The sequence below is a fragment of the Melozone crissalis genome, unplaced genomic scaffold (assembly GCF_028551555.1).
Source record: "Melozone crissalis strain CALT ecotype California unplaced genomic scaffold, PUWL_Pcris_2 ptg000026l_1, whole genome shotgun sequence".
Taxonomy (NCBI): domain Eukaryota; kingdom Metazoa; phylum Chordata; class Aves; order Passeriformes; family Passerellidae; genus Melozone; species Melozone crissalis.
In genome coordinates this window covers 6260210-6278562 of record NW_026535804.1, presented here as the reverse complement: position 1 = coordinate 6278562, position 18353 = coordinate 6260210, and the positions used below count along the sequence as shown (strand labels likewise).

Here is an 18353-nt window from a genome sequence, read left to right as displayed (position 1 = left end):
GAAAGGAGAGGGTCTGTGATACAGAGGTCCCTTTGCCCAAGTGCCTTCAGCACCCAGCTCTCCTCTGCAGGAACATAACTGCAGAAAGCCATTCCCCACATTTCATCACAGAACAAGACATAGCTCAAAGCAATGCTTCAGATTTCCCCAGTTCTGCAGGACAATCCTGCCCTGGAGCAAGCTCCATCATCCATCCTGAGCCACACCTGCTTGTTCCCCCCTCCCAAAGCCAGGCAGCACCCTGGGGAAGCCAAGGCTGCCTGCCCTGGTGCTCTGCTGCACAGACAGATCCCAGCTCCCCACAGATCCCAGCTCCTGACCCCCCCACACCAGCCTAATTCTCTAAAATATCTGGTCTTTCTGCAAGGTCATATTTTGAAACTTGTTGAAACTTGTTTCTGGTTCAGTCTCTCTCAGCAATGTCATCTCTATTCCATGGCCTTCTTAAATCAGTACACTTTATCTCAGTGTTTGCATACAGAGGTACAAGTCTGTGTGAGCTTTCTGTCAGATTTTGAGAATTCTTTACAAATCCATTTCTCACAAGTTCTCAAGAGATCCCAGATCCAAACAGATCCTGACTCCTGACCCCCCTACACCAGCCTAATTCTCTAAAATATCTGGTCTTTTTGCAAGGTCATATTTTGAAACTTGTTGAAACTTGTTTCTGTTTCAGATCCCAGCTCCTAACCCCCCACAGCAGCCACAACAGGCAAAGGAACCTGCACCCTGCACAGCTCCACAGTTCAGATAGCCAGCAACCATTTAATCACTCTAATTGCATTACAGAGTGCAAGTATGTTTTCCTTTTTATTTTTCTGTTTAGGTTTTAAACAAAACAGTTCAGCTCCTTACTGTGCACCTGCCACTTCACAGACAGCAACTTCCACACCCAAGGGGGCAGGAATCAAATTACCCACATTTCCAAGTCATTAAATTCTGTTTCACTTTCCTCATAGGTAAGCTTAAAAAGAGAGGCTGCATGTAGAGACTGGGAGAGAAACAAACAAAGCTCAGTCAAGTGGTGCTTTTATAAAGATAAGGCTTGAAAAGCAACTTCAGTGAGTGCATCTCAAAAAAGAGCAACATGGTCCTGCAAAAGAAGTGAAGTTTCATCTACATTGCCAAGAATTTTCTTTTTGTGGTCCTGTAGTTTGAATAGATGAGGCAAGGTTTTAGAAACCAGTTTGACTAGACTTCAACAGACCATTAAGCAGATGAGCAAGTGTATATTGTTGAAATATGGATTGGGAAAAAAAAAACCTGACGTGGAAAAATACAAGCAAGTGCTATTAGAAACACTCTCAGGCATGTATTTCCAATAAGTGTTCTCTATATTTTTTATTTCTTTTTGTGTTTTTATTAAAAGAGTGGCAAGGTCAGGAAAAAGAATGGGTGATCTATGATCTACAGCAATCTAAGTTTGCAACTTCAGTATTCTGCCAATTTCATCACTGAAGAGAACATTCATAAAAAAATCAGCTGACAGTGAATATGGAGAGAAATATTTTTTTTAAAGCACTGTCTGAAATTTTACTAAAAAACCAATCTGACTTCATGCAGTTTCAAGTGATTTTTCACTGGTCCAAAGTGAAATATATATGTTCCTTGACTGCTGAAAAAACAATGTCTTTCAATTACAAAATGATCCAAGAAAAGGAAAAAAGAATCCCCTGCAAATCACCCTCTGCTTTAATCTGTAAGTGCTGTTAAGGACATGTAGGGCAGGACCCAGTTTATGTATTTTGGTACCTAAGTGGGTCCCATGTGCTTCCAGCAGCTGAACACTGAGTCCAGGATAAGCCTTGTGCAATTCCCAGCACTAAGCAAAGCCAGCAGCTCAGACTGCAATCACTCAGCACACTTTTGGAAGGTGTTTACTATTTTTCTCTAATAGTGTATATTCAGGCAGACGTTTTTGCTGTGTAATTCAGCTCACAATGGATATTATGCATTTTGTTTCAAGATGCTGAGTGCTGCATTTTTGAAGGGTAGCAACAATTTGCTTGTGGCTAGAAGGATGACTCTTCTTTAAGTAAAACAGTGACACACCTAAGGCTAGATTTAAAAAAAAAGCCGTGTGTAATTATCAGCTTGCTGACACAATAGGTGAAACTGTGTGTCATACTTTATTTGAATTTTTTTTCACCATTTCTCTTTGGAGTGGCAATTCTACCTTGAAGAGTTGATTTAGAAAAGGAATGGCGACTATAACTACAAAGATTTTTAAGGGAAGCCTTGTATAGCATTAATACTTGCTAAAATACCTTGCAGCTTTGTTGGAAAACTAAAATATTACAAACAACAACACCTTGCAGCTGTTCATTAGCAATTTCAGCTTTCACCCCATGTTACTCTCCATCCCATCAATTTATTCCCAACAACTGAAGTTGTCATAGGTGGCACAGCCACAGCTCTCATTGGTTTTGCTACTACAGGCAGAGGGATCTCAAATATTGTCATTTGACACTTTCCTGAAAAGAAAATAATCTGTTTACAGAAGAGGCTGGAAGCTGAAGGGCACCAGCTTCTTCAGAAACACAACTCCTGCTACAAACATCTGTTCCAGAGGTCCCACCAACAAAGCTTTGTGACCATAAAACTAAAACCACAAACCCTGAAAAATCACAAGGTAAACCTGCATCAAGCCTGTGGAGACCAACACTGCAGCATGGCAGGAGGAAAGGAGGGAATGAAATAGGAAATATAATGTTCAAAGCATCATGAGCAGAAGAGAAGTTCTGACAAACAGAACAGATCAGAATTCTGATAAAGGGAAGGCTTGAACACTCACAATTGGGATTTCTTAAGTTTCTACAAGCAAAAAGCTTGCCTAACCTTAAAGGAAACCTTTAAAGTTTTTCAACTCAGACCTTTTATTTTCACCAAGCTGATGACCAGTCTATAAAAATTATCAGATTTGAACCAGACTTCAGGACAAGTCTGGCCATACCAACACCAAAGATTTGCAGGCAGTGAGAACATAAATGTAACTCTGCAGAGCTGTTACCACCCTGCCACAGCCATTTGTTACCACTCTGGTGACAGGTGACAGTGTGCCTTCACTGCTACCATTAGTGGTGGTTAGGTTAAAAACAAGAATACAAGATTGTATTTACAATATCAATCAAAATACAATATTTACAATAATACAATATCATGGGATTATTTCACTGTGCAAATACATCTTCAGGTGCCCTTAGCTAAGAATTTCATACAACAGATAATTTAGCATGAACTCAGCTATAAGTGAATTAAATATGACCCTTCAAAATAAAATATCTCATTAATAAATTATTGTGGCAAATGTCACTGTTGCTAGCATGCCAAAGTGAAGTAGGGATATCCTGGAGTTTCCCCTTCTCTTTCCAAAAGTTATCCCAAAACAAGGGATGTTTTAGGCATCACATCTTATCACAGGGTCACCAGGCTCCTCTCCTTCACAATCTATGCCAGTGTAGATGAAACATCATCAAAACACCATGAAACACATCATGAAAGAAACAAGGCTAAAATGTCTCAGCATTTGTTGTCTGCTCTCTACGGAAAAAAGGAAGAAAAATCGTGCTTGGCCTTAAGAAGATGGACAGCAGGTTCTTAGACAGGAAGGTTTTATCAAGGTCTCAAAAAACACCAGGAGCAAGTACCACAGGACAGAGACCTGCTGGGTGAGCCTGCAATGAAGGACCAGCACTGAAAAAGAGAAACTACAGGGGTGAAAACCAGCAGAGACCAGCCAGGAATCCAAGAATAAAAATGGATTCATTCACAGATTGTCTCAAAGAACTTCAAAAACTGTTTTTAAAGAAGAAAGAAACAGTCACATACTCTTTGGGAATATGCTGAGATCAGTAGGTAGCCCTGTGTGGGCAAAGTAGGCTTTTGGATGAGATTGAAATAGTTTTGTCAGCAATCTAGAAGCAAGGGAGTCCCTAAAAATTAAAGCAGAATCCAGAACCACAGATCACTGTATAGTCCAAACTTCTATTTTTTAAAAAAAAGAAAACACTAAATGCCCACTGATAAAACCATAAAACCCTTCTGATGGAGACAAAGCTGCTGTCAATGGCTGTGCTAAAAGTGTGCCAAGAAACTGTGAGAAGCCACCTTTGTGTTTGCAGTGCAAGTCACCCGTTAAGAAACCTCAAAATGTCAGCCAGTGTGTGGCCAACAAAAAGACCAAACAACAAAGAGAGAATCCCACAGGCAAGGAGGAGGGAGAACATGAGACAGAAGAAAAAAGGTAAAACCAGTTTGTATTTGTAAAAATAGCAACAGTATTAAGGGAAAAGTTGCAGCAACTTGTAGTCCACCATTGCAGTAGCACAGATTTGGAAATCTCTTAAAAGATTTTACTTTTGAAATTCTTTTGAAACAGAAACCATGGATTGAAAAATAACTATTCCAGGCACTTCCATTCACTGCTAAGTGAAATCCTGCACTCTGCTTTACTCTATAAAACCACAAGGCATCAAAAGAGGAAAAATCCTCTCATGTATTTGTTAACTTTAACTCAAACACCTTCTTAGTAATAAAACCCCTACTATTGAAAAGTGCTGTGTTAAGGATTTTGTATTGCCACGTAAGGTTCTTACCTCTTTCAGAAACTGGAAGTGATTTTATCTTCTATTCAAAATAATCTTTGAATTGGAACACTTTAAAAGGAAATTTGTAATTTGAATAGAAGTAGAGCTGAGGTATACTTTATTCTTTTAGACTTAACCTGCTCAATTTGCAAGCTGTAAGCTGGTCAATAAAAATATGCTTTATTCTTTGCACAACACCCATCTGACGAAGTCCCATGAATCTTGGATTGTTAGGAACAAGACACAGCTGAAAAAGTAAGAAAAACCTCTTCCTTAAGTGTTCTCCTAATATTTCCAGCCCTTTATGACTCCATAAAGCAACTCCTCCATTTTAGAATAGTTTGTTATTTCTGCCTCTACTGAACTAAGGTTCCAAATCTTCTCTCTCTTAAACTTAAACTTCTCCTCCTAAACTCCCTGAGCTGATGTCCCTGAGGTCCCCACAGAGAAGGTGGATCAAGCAGACAGAAGATGACACCCTGCCAAAGCCTCCACCAATTTCTCTTACCCATCTTACAGTGAGCTTCTTTGGATTTTCCTTTGAAAATCAGATGAACAGAAGGAATTGAAGTCATCACACAAAAAAGGAAATAGATATGTTTACATCACCACCATCCCACCCATACACAATTCTTTACTTTTAAGATATTCAGCGTAAGCGTTAGCAAACACCTTAAGTTTTAATAGACTTAAAAAATTACCTGTACCAGTTTGCTAGCTCAGTTCAAAAGAGAGGGGGAAATGTGGCAAATGGATTTGTAGAAAATTCTTAAAACCTGGCAGAAAGCTCACATAGTGTGCATCTGTATGCAAACCTTGAGATAAGAAATGGTGACTTAGAAATGCTATGGAATAGGACAGACTTTGCTGAGAGAGAAATGGAGCTAGAAACAAGTTTCAAAGGCCTTGCAAAAAAGACCAGTTATATATATGGTATATATCTGACATATATCATATAGATATCATATAAATACATATATATGGATATATATATCTATATATAGAGAGATAGATATATCTCTATATATATATCTATATAGATAGATACAGATATATATATATATATATAGATATATCCATATGTGTGTATACATATATATATAGATATAGATATAGATATATATGAAGAAATAGAACTATGAAAGATGCATTGTATTAGGACCCACAAAGAGTAATTTCAGATTATTTGCTTTAAGGTATTTATAGTATGGTGTGGTAAAAGTTGATAGGCCAAGAAACACTTACAGTATATTGTAATTAGGAAATAGGATATTGATATATATAGAGAAAAAGAACTATGAAAGATGCATTGTATTAGGTCCCATAAAGAGTAACTTCAGATTATTTGCTTTAAGGTATTCATAGAATGGTGTGGTAAAAGTTGATAGGTTAAGAAACACTTATAGTGTATAGTAATTAGGAAATAGTTGGATTCTGATTGTGATGGCGTGAATTGTAACACTTGTATTGTCTCACCCTTCACATGAGACTGAAAACAGAATAAAATTTTTTAAAATACCACTCAGTTACCCCATGCCTGAGTCAGAAAAAGGCTGGATGGAGGCAGCCCCACCTGGAGATGTGGCTGATGAAGGGGATGAGCTCGGCGGGCTCGTAGGCGCGCGCGAAGGCCCAGCACACGTAGCAGGCCGCGTCCCTCACGTTGGAGCCCACGCTGCACGCCCCCCTCTTCTCGTCATATGTCAGCGCCTTCAGCATCACAGGGACCACTGTTATGGCACAAAAAATACACAAAAAGCAAGTTAGGACCTTCAAGATTGTCTTGTTTCATGCCTGCCATGAGCAGAGACACCTTCCTCTCTCCCAGGTGGCTCCAAGCCCTGAACAGCCTGGCCTTGGACACTTCCAGGGATCCAGGGGCCTCCCCACCCTCAGAGGGAAGAATTTCTTCCTGATATCTGACCTAAACCTACTCTCTTTAGTTTAAATCCATCCCACCTTGTCCATACATGCAGGAGTCAATTACGTTTTTCTACAGATAAAAGAGCTTCCAAAACTGTGGGGGTTCCAGTCATCGTTTTTTCTGGGTCGGGATTGAAGGCACTTGAGAGGGTAGTTCATGTTCAGACTCAAGTGTTTATTATTTCTGATCTAAAACAGTCTCACTACTGTGAGTTCAGCAGCTTTTCATTAAAAGGCACAAAATGGCCAACAATCTCTTGCTACAAGGTCTTTTAAGACTGAACTATCCAATTAAGAAATGACACCTGGATTATTTCCCCTTTTAACCCAATAACTGATCCCAAAGAGCCCACAATGCAGACTTTTCTGCTCAATTACAAAATGCCACCCAAACCCATGGAGAAGAAGGGAGAAGAAGGAAGAAGAAGCATGAAGGAGAAACCCAGGATGACACCCTGTGCCCTCCATCTTGCTTCCATCCACAACAAACTAAAAATCCCAGAACCTAAATTTCTCACCAAGTGATTCACCTACACTACTTTCTATAATTGTATTTCACACTTTTGTGGATTCCAGTCTATCTTGAAATCTAGGAAATTTTCTCCATGAATGAGGGTCAAAGTCAGTGCTACCCTGGGGGTCAGGGCACCCCAGAGCAGACCGAGAAATATTCCCTATGCCCTGGGTTTCCACACAAAACCTGTAAGGATAATTTTTTGCACTGTTCTAGAAACACACTGCCACAGTTCAAGAATATGAGTGCAGGGCTCCCCAGAGGGCCTTTATTTGGTATCTGCACATGCAGACCAGAAAATCTGAATACATCTCTCTCTAGATGGCACAACTTTATTAAATGACTAATGTCTGCAGAAACAACAGCCTCTAAAAAAAACAAACAATTTCTTTGTTTTCTTTCTTGTATCAAATTTATCAAATGCATCATTTTCCTTAGAAAATACTTGTCACAAGATGATCCCATTAACAAGAAATGGGATCACTGAGCTGTATTTCATTAGCAATCTGTGCCTGGATATCCTTGAGTGGATATAATCACAAAATAATTAAAACTTCCATGTGCTGTTCATCACTCTGTGCTGCTGCTTTAAACAAAAAGATAGATACCATGACTGGAGAAGTGAAGTGTTAAAAGGCTGTTTAAATTCATTTTAAGCTGCTAAAGAAAATCAAGCAGTAGATATAGAGATGGGTGAGATTTGAGTAATAGGAGCATAAACACTACAAGGGAGAAAGTGTAAATCCAATTCTGAAACAGCCATACAGCTGAGATGGATGGATTGTTGGACATTTCCCAGTTCCTAAAGAAACTGCAATGAAAGTATTTAAAAATGCTGCCTAGCTTGTTTTGAAAATTGCTGCATCAACTAATGAGAAAAATGGAATTTGCTGGTTCTACAGGAACACTCAAGCAGGCACCAAAGGCAATTTTGCAAAGCTGCAGCACGTTTCCCTCAGTGCAAGTGACCACTCCAGCTCCTTTGGACACTTCCCTGCACACTCCCACCTCTATGCAGGGAAGGAAAAGGAGGAAGGAGGCCCCTCCAGCAGCTCCTCACATTTGGATTGTCTCAGTGAAAGAAAAAAATGTATTTTTGTTTAATTTGTCAAATGGGCACAGCATCAAATGGTTTGTCAGGGACAGGGACAGATGCTCCAGGGTCTGTTGGCCTCTATCACACCTCTCTGGTGGCTTTTTCCTCCATCTGGGACTCACAGCATTGCTCTGTGAGACTGCAAAGTCTGGAGACACAGAAAAGGAAGGTACTGGGGAGGTGGGACTAACAGGGGAAACAAGGTGAAGTGTGCAGCACTGGTAACAGAAAAACTGATCTAGGGGGCATCTGGTAAAGTTTTGTGCTATCACTTGTTGAATATTTACTGGGAAATGCTGAATAAAAACTGCTCCTGACACAAGTGTGTGTGTGTTTGTGTTCAAAAAAGCAGGACCAGCATTACATTTCTTGTTGGTTTTTAAGTGTTATAAAAACCCAAAAGAAACACAACCCAAAATTCCAGGTTTCACTTCATTTCTTGCTCTAGAGTTCCTCAAACACCATGCCAAACCTAAAAAATGGTAAAAATGCTTTAACCAAAAATGACAGATTTAAAAATCAAAAAAACTTTAGAAAAAATATTTTCCAGAAGAAACTTAGTTTGGTAGGATGGAGACAAAAGTATTTAATTTTTGAAATTCTGAACATGACTTTTTTTATTGAAGATGCAGCAAGGAGAAGATCTGAACTATTCCTTAACTTTACAGATTTAACTTTAAAAGTTTAGCTTAAATTTTACAAGTCCCCATTTCTTTCATAGATCCACAAGTTTTTTTTTTAAAAAGTGTGCCACCAAAACTGTTTGTGGACAAACAGTGCCCACTCTCAAGCTGATTATTAAAACCAAATCCACCTGTGCAGGTCTGTGACTGCTCAAGAAAACACAGTCACCTTTAGCTGTAGCCTGAAGGTATCAATAAGCACCTGCTGCACCCCACCCTGCCATGCCCAAGAGCGTCACTGCAGTTGCAGCACAGCCCTGTGCTCAAGCCTTGGAAAATAAAGAAACAACTTCTGCCACTACAAACAGGGCTGGGTTGGGTTTTTTCCTCATACTGGAGACAGGTTGCAGAGATATTCTGCTGTTTTAATCTGGATTTTACACAGTTGAGTGCTCAGTGTAGGTGAGAGACAGTAAAAGTCTGGTGAAGGAGTGTAGCCACTTTTCTCTTCACAGAGAAAAGCAAGGCACAATTCTTCCCAAGAATATTTCTGGGTTTCACATTCTCTGAACCTCAGAGAAAGGAAAAACAATTTTTATCATTTGCTGTGCCTGTGTTTGTGCAAAAGTAGAACGCAATATGGAGATTGTTTACCCACAGTGATGGTGTTTTGTTTCCTTGAGGTTCAGAGAATGTGAATCCCAGAAATATTCTTGGGAAGAACTGTGCCTGGCTTTTCTCTGTAAAGAGAAATGTGGCTACAAAGGGGCTTGTGGAAGACATTGGTTACTGAAATTGGTTTAATGTATTTAAATGAAAGATTCTTTACATTAACCCTTTAAAAACATACTTTTCACCAACCTCAACTATAACCTGTGCTGTCCAGAGCCCTTTGTCACTTTAACTTCCCACAGTAAATCAATTTTTTTCATTTAGTGCGACGTTTATCATACAAAATATACAAATACAGCAGTCAAACAAACAACAAAAACCTGTTCCTCAGCCCCAGGCCTTGTCTCCACAAGAAAATTGCAAATGTCAAGTCAACCTTATTTAATTTGAAACAGATTTTCATTGGATCTGGGGTTAAATAAGAATTGTCTACATTTAGTTTCAAACTAAAATATGCAACTTAAAAGAGATTAACTCAATGTTGTATTAGACAAGCATTATGTTTTTATAGGGACTGTTAAAGCAGAGAAGCTGTTTCAATCCATAAAAAATACATTGCAAATCCTTCTACTTTAGAATTATACAAGAAAAAGTACTACAAAGTGGACATTTGCTATTCCTGTAGGGTGCATTGTGCACAATGTCATAGCAGGAGCAGCAACAGACACTACAATTAATGAATTATGAAGCTTAAACTTAGTTACATTCAACACAAAGAATACCAGTTTTGTTCAAATTTTTCTTCAATGAAAACCAACCCAGTGCAGAAGTGAAGGTTCAGCCTCTTTGTCAGCCTCATGCTTAGAAGTTGAGATGGTTTACTTGAGGTATTGGGGCTGGGTTGGACTTGATCTTTAAGGTCCCTTCCAACCTTGTCATTCTGTGTATTCTGTGAAAACAGCTGGTGCAGTGTGTTGTTTCCTAAAAACACAATTCTGGCTCCCCCATGTACAGAAAATCAGGTTTGAGACCACTCACTCCTACATGGCACCTCTGGAAAGAGTGAGCTCCTAATTGGAACTTCGTTAGGGCTCTTGTACTAATATTTACTGGATCAATTTACTGCATGCAAATACCAGAAAGTTCAGGTTAGGCCCATTCCCAGAAATAAATACTTGTTTAAAAATCCTGTGAATCACCTCTGAATTGTTCTCATTTTCTATATAAGCTGTTGACTCCAGAATCTACTCTTGAAGGGCTTTCATGGAGAGGATAAAGCCTCCAGTGGGGATCAGAAAATGAGTGTGCTGTTTTGGATGTGCAGAGTTCTCTATGCTACTTTGGCTGTGCAGAGTTCTCTGAGCTGTTTTGGCTGTGCAGAGTTCTCTGTTCAGTTTTGCCTGTGCAGAGTTCTCTGAGCTGTTTTGGCTGTGCAGAGTTCTCTGAGCTGTTTTGGCTGTGCAGAGTTCTCTGTGCTGTTTTGGCTGTGCACAGCTCTCTGTGCTGTTTTACCTGTGCAGAATTTTGTGTGCTGGTTTGTTCTCTGTGCTGTTTTGTTCTCAGTGCTGTTTTGGATGTGCAAAGCTCTCTGTGCTGTTTTGGCTGTGGACAGTTCTCTGTTCAGTTTTGCCTGTGCAGAGTTCTCTGTACTGTTTTGGATGTGCTAAGCTCTCTGTGCTGTTTTACCTGTGCAGAGTTCTCTGTGCTGTTTTGGCTGTGCAGAGATCTCCGTGTTCCTGTGGGATGATGCTCTGACATCCCATCCCCAAGGGCAAGTGCCTAAAAACCACCCACAGGTGACCTCTCCTGTGCCATTCCTGCCCCCAGGGCTGACCTCATTAGGGGTTTGCCAGGGAAGGAGGAAGAGAGCAGAGCTCCTGGAGGCCAGGAGGGATGTGAGGAGGGAGCAGCTGAAATCTCTGAAGCTCCTGGGTGCCCCCAGAGCTGAGCCCACCCAGGCCGGGCAGAGGCACCTGCACACACCCAGCACTCTGTGCCCTGTGACTGAAGGGCTGCTCTGTCTGCTGCAACCTCCCTGCAGCCTCTCACTACGTCATGAATTAAGAGAGTCTTTAATTACATGTTCACGTGGTGCTTTTTCCATGGAGCCACCTGAGGCAGCCCACAGGACAGACCTGCTCCAGGGATGAATCACAGCAGGGCAGCACACAGGCTGTTGTCTGCCTGGCTGCTCAGGGTGCAAGGCTTGGAATGCAAAGGCTGCCTGTCAGACTCAGAGAAGGGGTGGTGGTTCAGCTGGATGTTGCCCCACAGACTGTTTGATACCAGCCATGGTTCTTAAATGCAGAGTTCAGGAGCTGGACACTGGCTCTGGCTGCCAGGTCCCTCTGCCAGGGATTGCCCTGGTGCTGACAGGAGTGAGGGCTCTGGAGTGGGGCCAGGGGCCAAGCAGGAAGCAGCCAGATCTGGATTCCAGCCACGCCATCCCAACATCTTTACCTAACACAGCCCCAAAAGCTCAAATTCCCCTGCCTGGCTGGCCCTCAGAGCAGCAGCTGAGCCAGGACAGCTCTGAAACACTGAGCACTCTGTGTTTGGGGACTCTCCTACCAATCACACCCAAAGCCAGAGCAGAGACCTTCACACAGGTGTACAGCTGACAGAGCTCTGCCTCGACTGAACCAACAGCAAACTGCAGTTAAAGACATGAAGGAACAGGCTTGTGGAGAAATCCTACTGAGCAAATGAATTACTGACTCTAAAGGAGTATAAAAATTCTGTAAACTCATAACACTGTGTGTCAGAAAAGAAATATCACCCAAGAAAGCCCAGCCTTAAGGCTAAAGTTGTGCAATACCAAGATAAACCCCATGGTGAAAAAGCCAGAAGCAATTCATTGTCATTTATTCCCTGCTCAATGTTTACCCCATCTCCCAGTGCTGCTGGGGGAGGGACCTTTCCTGCTGCAGCTCCAGACACAGCATTTCTTCCTGCTCATACCTGCTGGCTACTGAAAAAAAAAAAAAATCTGCACTATTTATAATGCTTCCTTGCTAATTTGAAAACTATTACAGTGACATAGGCATTATAACTTTTTAAAAGGCTCTTTTCAAGACCATGCATCACTTTTAAAGTTCACCTGGGTGTTAGAGAGAAGGAATTCCTCCATAACCAGCCTTTCAGGTTTGGGTGTTCTCTATTTTCTAAGGAGTCCACCTAAGACAGGTAGATCTTTTTCTTTTTTTTCCCCCCACGTCTTCCTGTATCTCTGATGAAAAGCACCTGGAATTTTGCCAAAAGCCTCAAAATTAACCAGCACTGCAGAACAGACCAACAGAGTGTGCAGAAACCTGACTTCTTGATTCATCATCCCTCTCCTCCAACCCCTGGCTGCTGCAAGTCCATAACAAACAACTTATTACTCTGGAATATGAAACACAGAAGGTAATCCTTAAAAATTGAGAATGTAAACAAGTTTAAGAAGCTACATAATACATTTCCATAAGACTATTCAAACCCTGGTCTGAGTTAAACCTCCTCCTAAAATGCACTGGGAAAGCAGTACTGGGTTCACTCCGGTTGGGTTTTTTTTTCATGAATGTCCCAAGTGAGATTGAACAAGCAAAAATGCCCTTTTTGTCCACTGTGTGTAGAGTTTTTCTACACAAGGGAGACTTTGGGGGTTTTTTAAAGTATATCTAGTTATATATAAATATCAGTAATCACCATTCCCTCTACTCTCAGATAAAAAGACAACATACACAGGAATCCAATCTTTTCTCTCTAACAGCACATGATCAAACCTTCTCTGTACCAGGAACAGAAAACTGGGTACTGCCCCAGAGCACATATCCATTCTAACCAAATTGACAAGAAAAATTAACAATAGAAAATCAACAAGGTGGAAAAGTTACAAAGGTAGAAAATCAGCAAGGCACCAGAAGCTGAGGGGATTTTAAAATCAGAGATACAGCAGTCACATTTACACAGATATTCCTTCAAGGCTGTACTATCTGCTATTGAGACTGGCTGAGTCCATTTGAAACCCTCTGACAGCACCAGAGACTTCATTTCACACAAACTTTTCATCAAAAATACACTTGACAATGGGATATCTTTAAAACAGAGCAAACATCAACTGAGAGAAGTTGTTCCTATTTAAACAGTGTTTCCTATTTAAACCAAGTGTTTCCTATTTAAACCAAGAGCTCACCATTCAGCAGAAACAGCTCACAAATATGTCCCTAAGCCAGGCTCTTTTAGGATACTGGTAGAGTTGGGTGTGACCTCGTTGAAAATGTAAAAGGCATCGTGATTTTATCATGGAATCCCATGATATCTTAACCTGCCAAGTCCCCTGTCAAATGTGCCCCAGGTCCCTCACTAACAGACCTTCAACACTCCCTATTTCCTTCTTATAGTTCTTCTTTTATTCTGAAGGTAACTTATGAACTGAAGAAGTTAAGGCTGGTTCTGCACATTTTTCACTCTTTATAACTACTTTTCATTTATTCTGGTATTAAAAAAATTCAAATTCCAGATTCAGATCAGTTGTACCAACCCACCAGTACCAGACTCCTGCATGTCCCAGTTTCCCTGGATCCCATCAGCATTATTTCCTCCTATTGAAATGCTGATTTTATTGTTGCCACAGTTTAAAAAGGAGCAAGGGACTGTTGGACTATCCCAGTCTATTCCTTGTGAACGGGCAAGGGTATTTAGGAAAGCAGGAAGATTAAAAGTAACGTCTTCCTTGCTGGAATCCTCCCAAAATAAGCACAAATTCACTGAAAGTGTAACCACAGGGCTCTTCCAACCTGCCTTCCCTGGCTTCCTTTACTTACTCCTCAGTGATGCAAATGTTTTCAACCTTCACTTTACACATTTGTGATTTTACAGCAGAAACAGGAGCCCATCAGGCACAGTGAGCATTATTTCCTGGTGAAACACGAATATGGATTAGATTTGAGACTGGGACTACTCAGAGCTCAGCAAGTCCTTGAGAATGACACCAGAACATTCTTCAGCTCACCACCAAGACGTTAAGAACACCCAGGAAGGTTCATGTTCCTCTACATGACACACCTTATTAGCTAGAAAGTTTATACTGTGCTGTCATCAAGAGAAATTTTAATAACATCCTTTCACAAGCAAACCAGAAATTCAAGTAAACTAGGATTCTCTTGTTTGTTTAGTATTTATCCCCACCCAATTAAATAAAAGAAAAACCCTATAAATAATAGTCTGAAGCCTACAAAACCACAAATATAGCACAAAACAAAAGCTGTGAAATCATAGTGAAACCACACTGAAATGTAAGTTTTTGGTTCTAGCATACACTGTAGAGTAAGGAATATTTAATTTTGAGGTGCTGCAATTGCAAATGTAGAATGGCACACAAATCCATCACCAGATCATGAGATTTTAGTTAACTTCAGGCTATTTTGCTAAAAAGGTTTCTCCCACATGCAAATTAAGCTGCATGATCCCTTCTAATAACAACTGAAATTTTACAGCTGAATAGTGACATGTAACTTTGAATGCAAAACCGTAACAGCCAAGCTGCAGCATCACTATTTTTCAGTGAAATAAAATCAAACATCAGGTTGTATTTGCTGGTTTATATTCCCCACTTTAAAAATGTATTAAAATACTAAACAACATATATTAAAAATGTAAATATTTATAAAATTTGGCATGTTTCATAAAATAACTGAAAGCTAACAATATGTTGAGTCTGAGCGTATTTGTTTTATGCCTCTGCTCTCTGGTGAGAGCAGCATCACAGCAGCCCCATGCCAGGTATGGCTCAAAGAAAAATGAGTTTATTTACTCTGGCACTGCACATGGTACAACTCAGGTCCTGCTGCTGGATTCTGTCAGAAAAACTATCATTGAGGCAAGAAAACTGGCTCAGAATCTCTGGTGAAAGCTTTGAAACTAAAGCAGAAAAGGAAAAAATATTTGGCACGAAAATCACCTTTAAAAGAATACATTTGGAAAGAGAATTGTAACCAGAGCACCAGGCAGAAGCTGAAGGCGCATTTTGCATCCCTGTGAGAATGGCTGCCAGGGAAAGGAGTCACCATTCCAAACCCTCCCTTATAAACAGCTCATCCCTTTGCCTACAGCCCCAATTCCTGCTCTTTCCCACTTCCCCCAAGATGTTTCACTGCCCAAGGGCGAGGATGGGAGCCCAGAGAAAGATCATCCTAGCTCCAGACCAAACAGCACAGGCCACAATAAATATCTAAAAATGGGATCTGCAGTTGCTATTAAGTGCTGAGCTTTTATTCTTTTCCCATACAAGTAATTTGCTCCAGTAATCTGAACAAGTGGCTCCCAAGCCCAGCACAGTAATCTGCCCAGACCTATCTCTGGAGTCAGGGACTGGATTGTTAGGAAAAACAAAGGCACATTTCAAAGGTGTTATTCAAAAAGCATTAAGACTAATAACTATTCATATGGGATAGAAAAAAATAATTATGAGAATATTGTAGGAGAATCACGTCATGTTTCGGGGCACGGTGAGTTCCAGCAATTACATTCACATCCATTTGCCCCCTTCTGGGAATGGTGTGGAACAACCTAGCCCAAACATGCTGATGCTGAGAGCCCTTTTTCCCTCAGAAATGTCTAATACATAAATTTTTATTCAAAATATTTTACAATTAAATGAAAGAAGTTATGCCAGCTTAATCCAAAGGATTTACCAAATCGTTCGATAACTTCGGTTCCAGTGATGCCAGAAAAAAAAAAAAAAAAAGGATTTTATTATCTCAAAGCCACAAATGCAGACACAACTAAGGTGACACAGGGGAACCCTGCAGTTCCAAGGCCCTTGTTGTATTTGGGAAGCTGAGCTTCACCAGCTCCATGTGCACCAGCATCCACATTTACCTGGGATCCTGCTGCTCTCTGGAATAACTAATGAGCTCACAGATTGCCATGACCTGGAAAAAATTCCAGGAAATGATGGAAAACCAGTGGCCATCCCTGGGAGCAGCACTGGAGTCCTGAGGGGAACCAGCAGGGCCAGTCCTGGCATCAGAGCACAAGGGCAAGAACTCTGATTATTGTGGAGAGCACCTGGCACACTCTGATACATCCAGGGAATGGAATTCTGAAGGATAAAACAGCAATGAGATGAGAGGTGTACCCAGATCAGGGTAAATTTACCCCATCTGGATGCAGAGTTCCTGCAAATGACATTTTGTTTTCTGTTTAGTGCTAAAGCTGAGCAAAAAAAATTCATATAAAAGCACATACAAGGAAGTTTGTAACATTTGAAGAATAACAGAATTCTGCTACAGCTGAACAACACTTACTTAATACTGAATTTTAGAAAGAACTTAGAATAAAGAAGTATATTCTACACCAAGATAAAACCCCAAAGCTTCAGCCCCACAGAGATAGAAAAATCACCACATTTTAAAAAAATAAGGTAACTTGGCAGAAACATATCAATAAATCCAGATTTTACTGTGTCAGTCCGAGTGCTCTTAATTAATCTGACCTGCACATGAAAGAAAAAATTTCAGGTAAAAGAAAGAAAAATTTTCAGGTAAATTAAATAGGTGCTACCAACAGGGACTGGGGTCACTGATAGGACAGGATGTGATCAAGTGAGTTAAAAATAAATGTGGAAACAACATCCCTGCAGTCATGATTTAGTATTTCTACAAGTCTGCACAAACAGGAGTTCTCATGGTTCTGCTCTGGGGTCCACAATGAATCTCCTCCCCCAGATCTGGGTTTTTAATATCATCCAAGCCCCCCCAAGCAAAGGAGAATTTACATGGCTGGTTTTTTCTTCCAGTTCTGCTTCACTTGCAGCTGAATCCTCTGACCTGGGTGGTAACAGCACTTCCAGGAAGCAGCTGGGTTTAAAACATATTCTGTGGGTCACTGCAGCAACTGGACATCACAGCTCCCCTCCAAATACAAGATCAGGCGGTGGGGAGAAATTAAAAAAATAAAACCAAAGTTCCAGTTCTCACTGCCTGTTATGCCAGTTCAGTCAGAGCTATTGAGGGAGTCCAACAACGTCCTTCAAGTGCCACAAATTGAAATTTTCTTCCAGAGACATTTTTGAATGCAGTCTTTCTCCCTTTTCCCCTTAGAAATTTCTAATACACAAATTTTTATTCAAAATATTTTACAACTAAACAGAAGAATTTATCCCATCTTAATCCAAAGGATTTACAGACATCTAGAGGGTAATGTGACAGCAATATTACACCATTTATACTGCTATGCTGCATTATAGAAACATAATAATAAAAAAAAAATAAGGGAAAAATAAAACATGCCACAAAAGCCACTCTTCTACCTTAAAATTAGTGACTGTTTATAATTTGAATTTTTTTTTCAAAAAGTTACACCAGCCCAGCAAAAGGAAGCATGGTGACTTGCATACCCACATAGGGAAGTAGATGTCTGTAAATAATTCCACCAAAGCAAAGGCAACACCTTTTACATTATTTTTAAGACACTGCTTTAAAGTGTCTTAAAAGACTGATTTTCAAACAACTTTTATCCACTTCCTGAACAGGTTTTGTCCTGACAATTTCCTTAATAATTTTCATTCCAGAAAAAACTTACTTTTGCTAATTATAAAATCCATTTATATATGTATAAATCATAAATTTAAAAATATAAAATATAAAATACATTTGAAGTTTCAGTAATCTGCAGCTGTCTTATCTACAGAGCAGTGGGTGAAACAAGAGGATTCTCATGTTCAGTTTTGAATAGAAATTTTAGCATCTCTGGAACATTGGAATTAGTAGCCAAAAGACTTTTTTCAAGACTTTTTCAAGACTTTAAAGACTGATTTTCAAACAACTTTTATCCACTTTCTGAACACATTTTGTACTGACAATTTCCTTAATAATTTTCATTCAAAAAAACCCTTACTTTTGCTAACTATAAAATCCATTGAAATATATAAATATAAATATTAAATATAAATATAAAATACATTTAAAGTTTCAGTAACCTGCAGTTTATGTACACAGCAGTGGGTGAAACAAGAG

General features: G+C 40.0%; 1 protein-coding gene across 1 annotated transcript in view; it reads right to left on the bottom strand.

The window, feature by feature from the left end:
• The window catches only part of TBCD (tubulin folding cofactor D), a 120988-nt gene that overhangs the window by 65478 nt on the left and 37157 nt on the right, over positions 1-18353 (bottom strand). The window contains exon 15 of the mRNA XM_054278608.1: positions 6160-6316. Coding sequence (XP_054134583.1) covers positions 6160-6316 — 157 coding nt within the window. The remainder of the gene's footprint in view (positions 1-6159; positions 6317-18353) is intronic.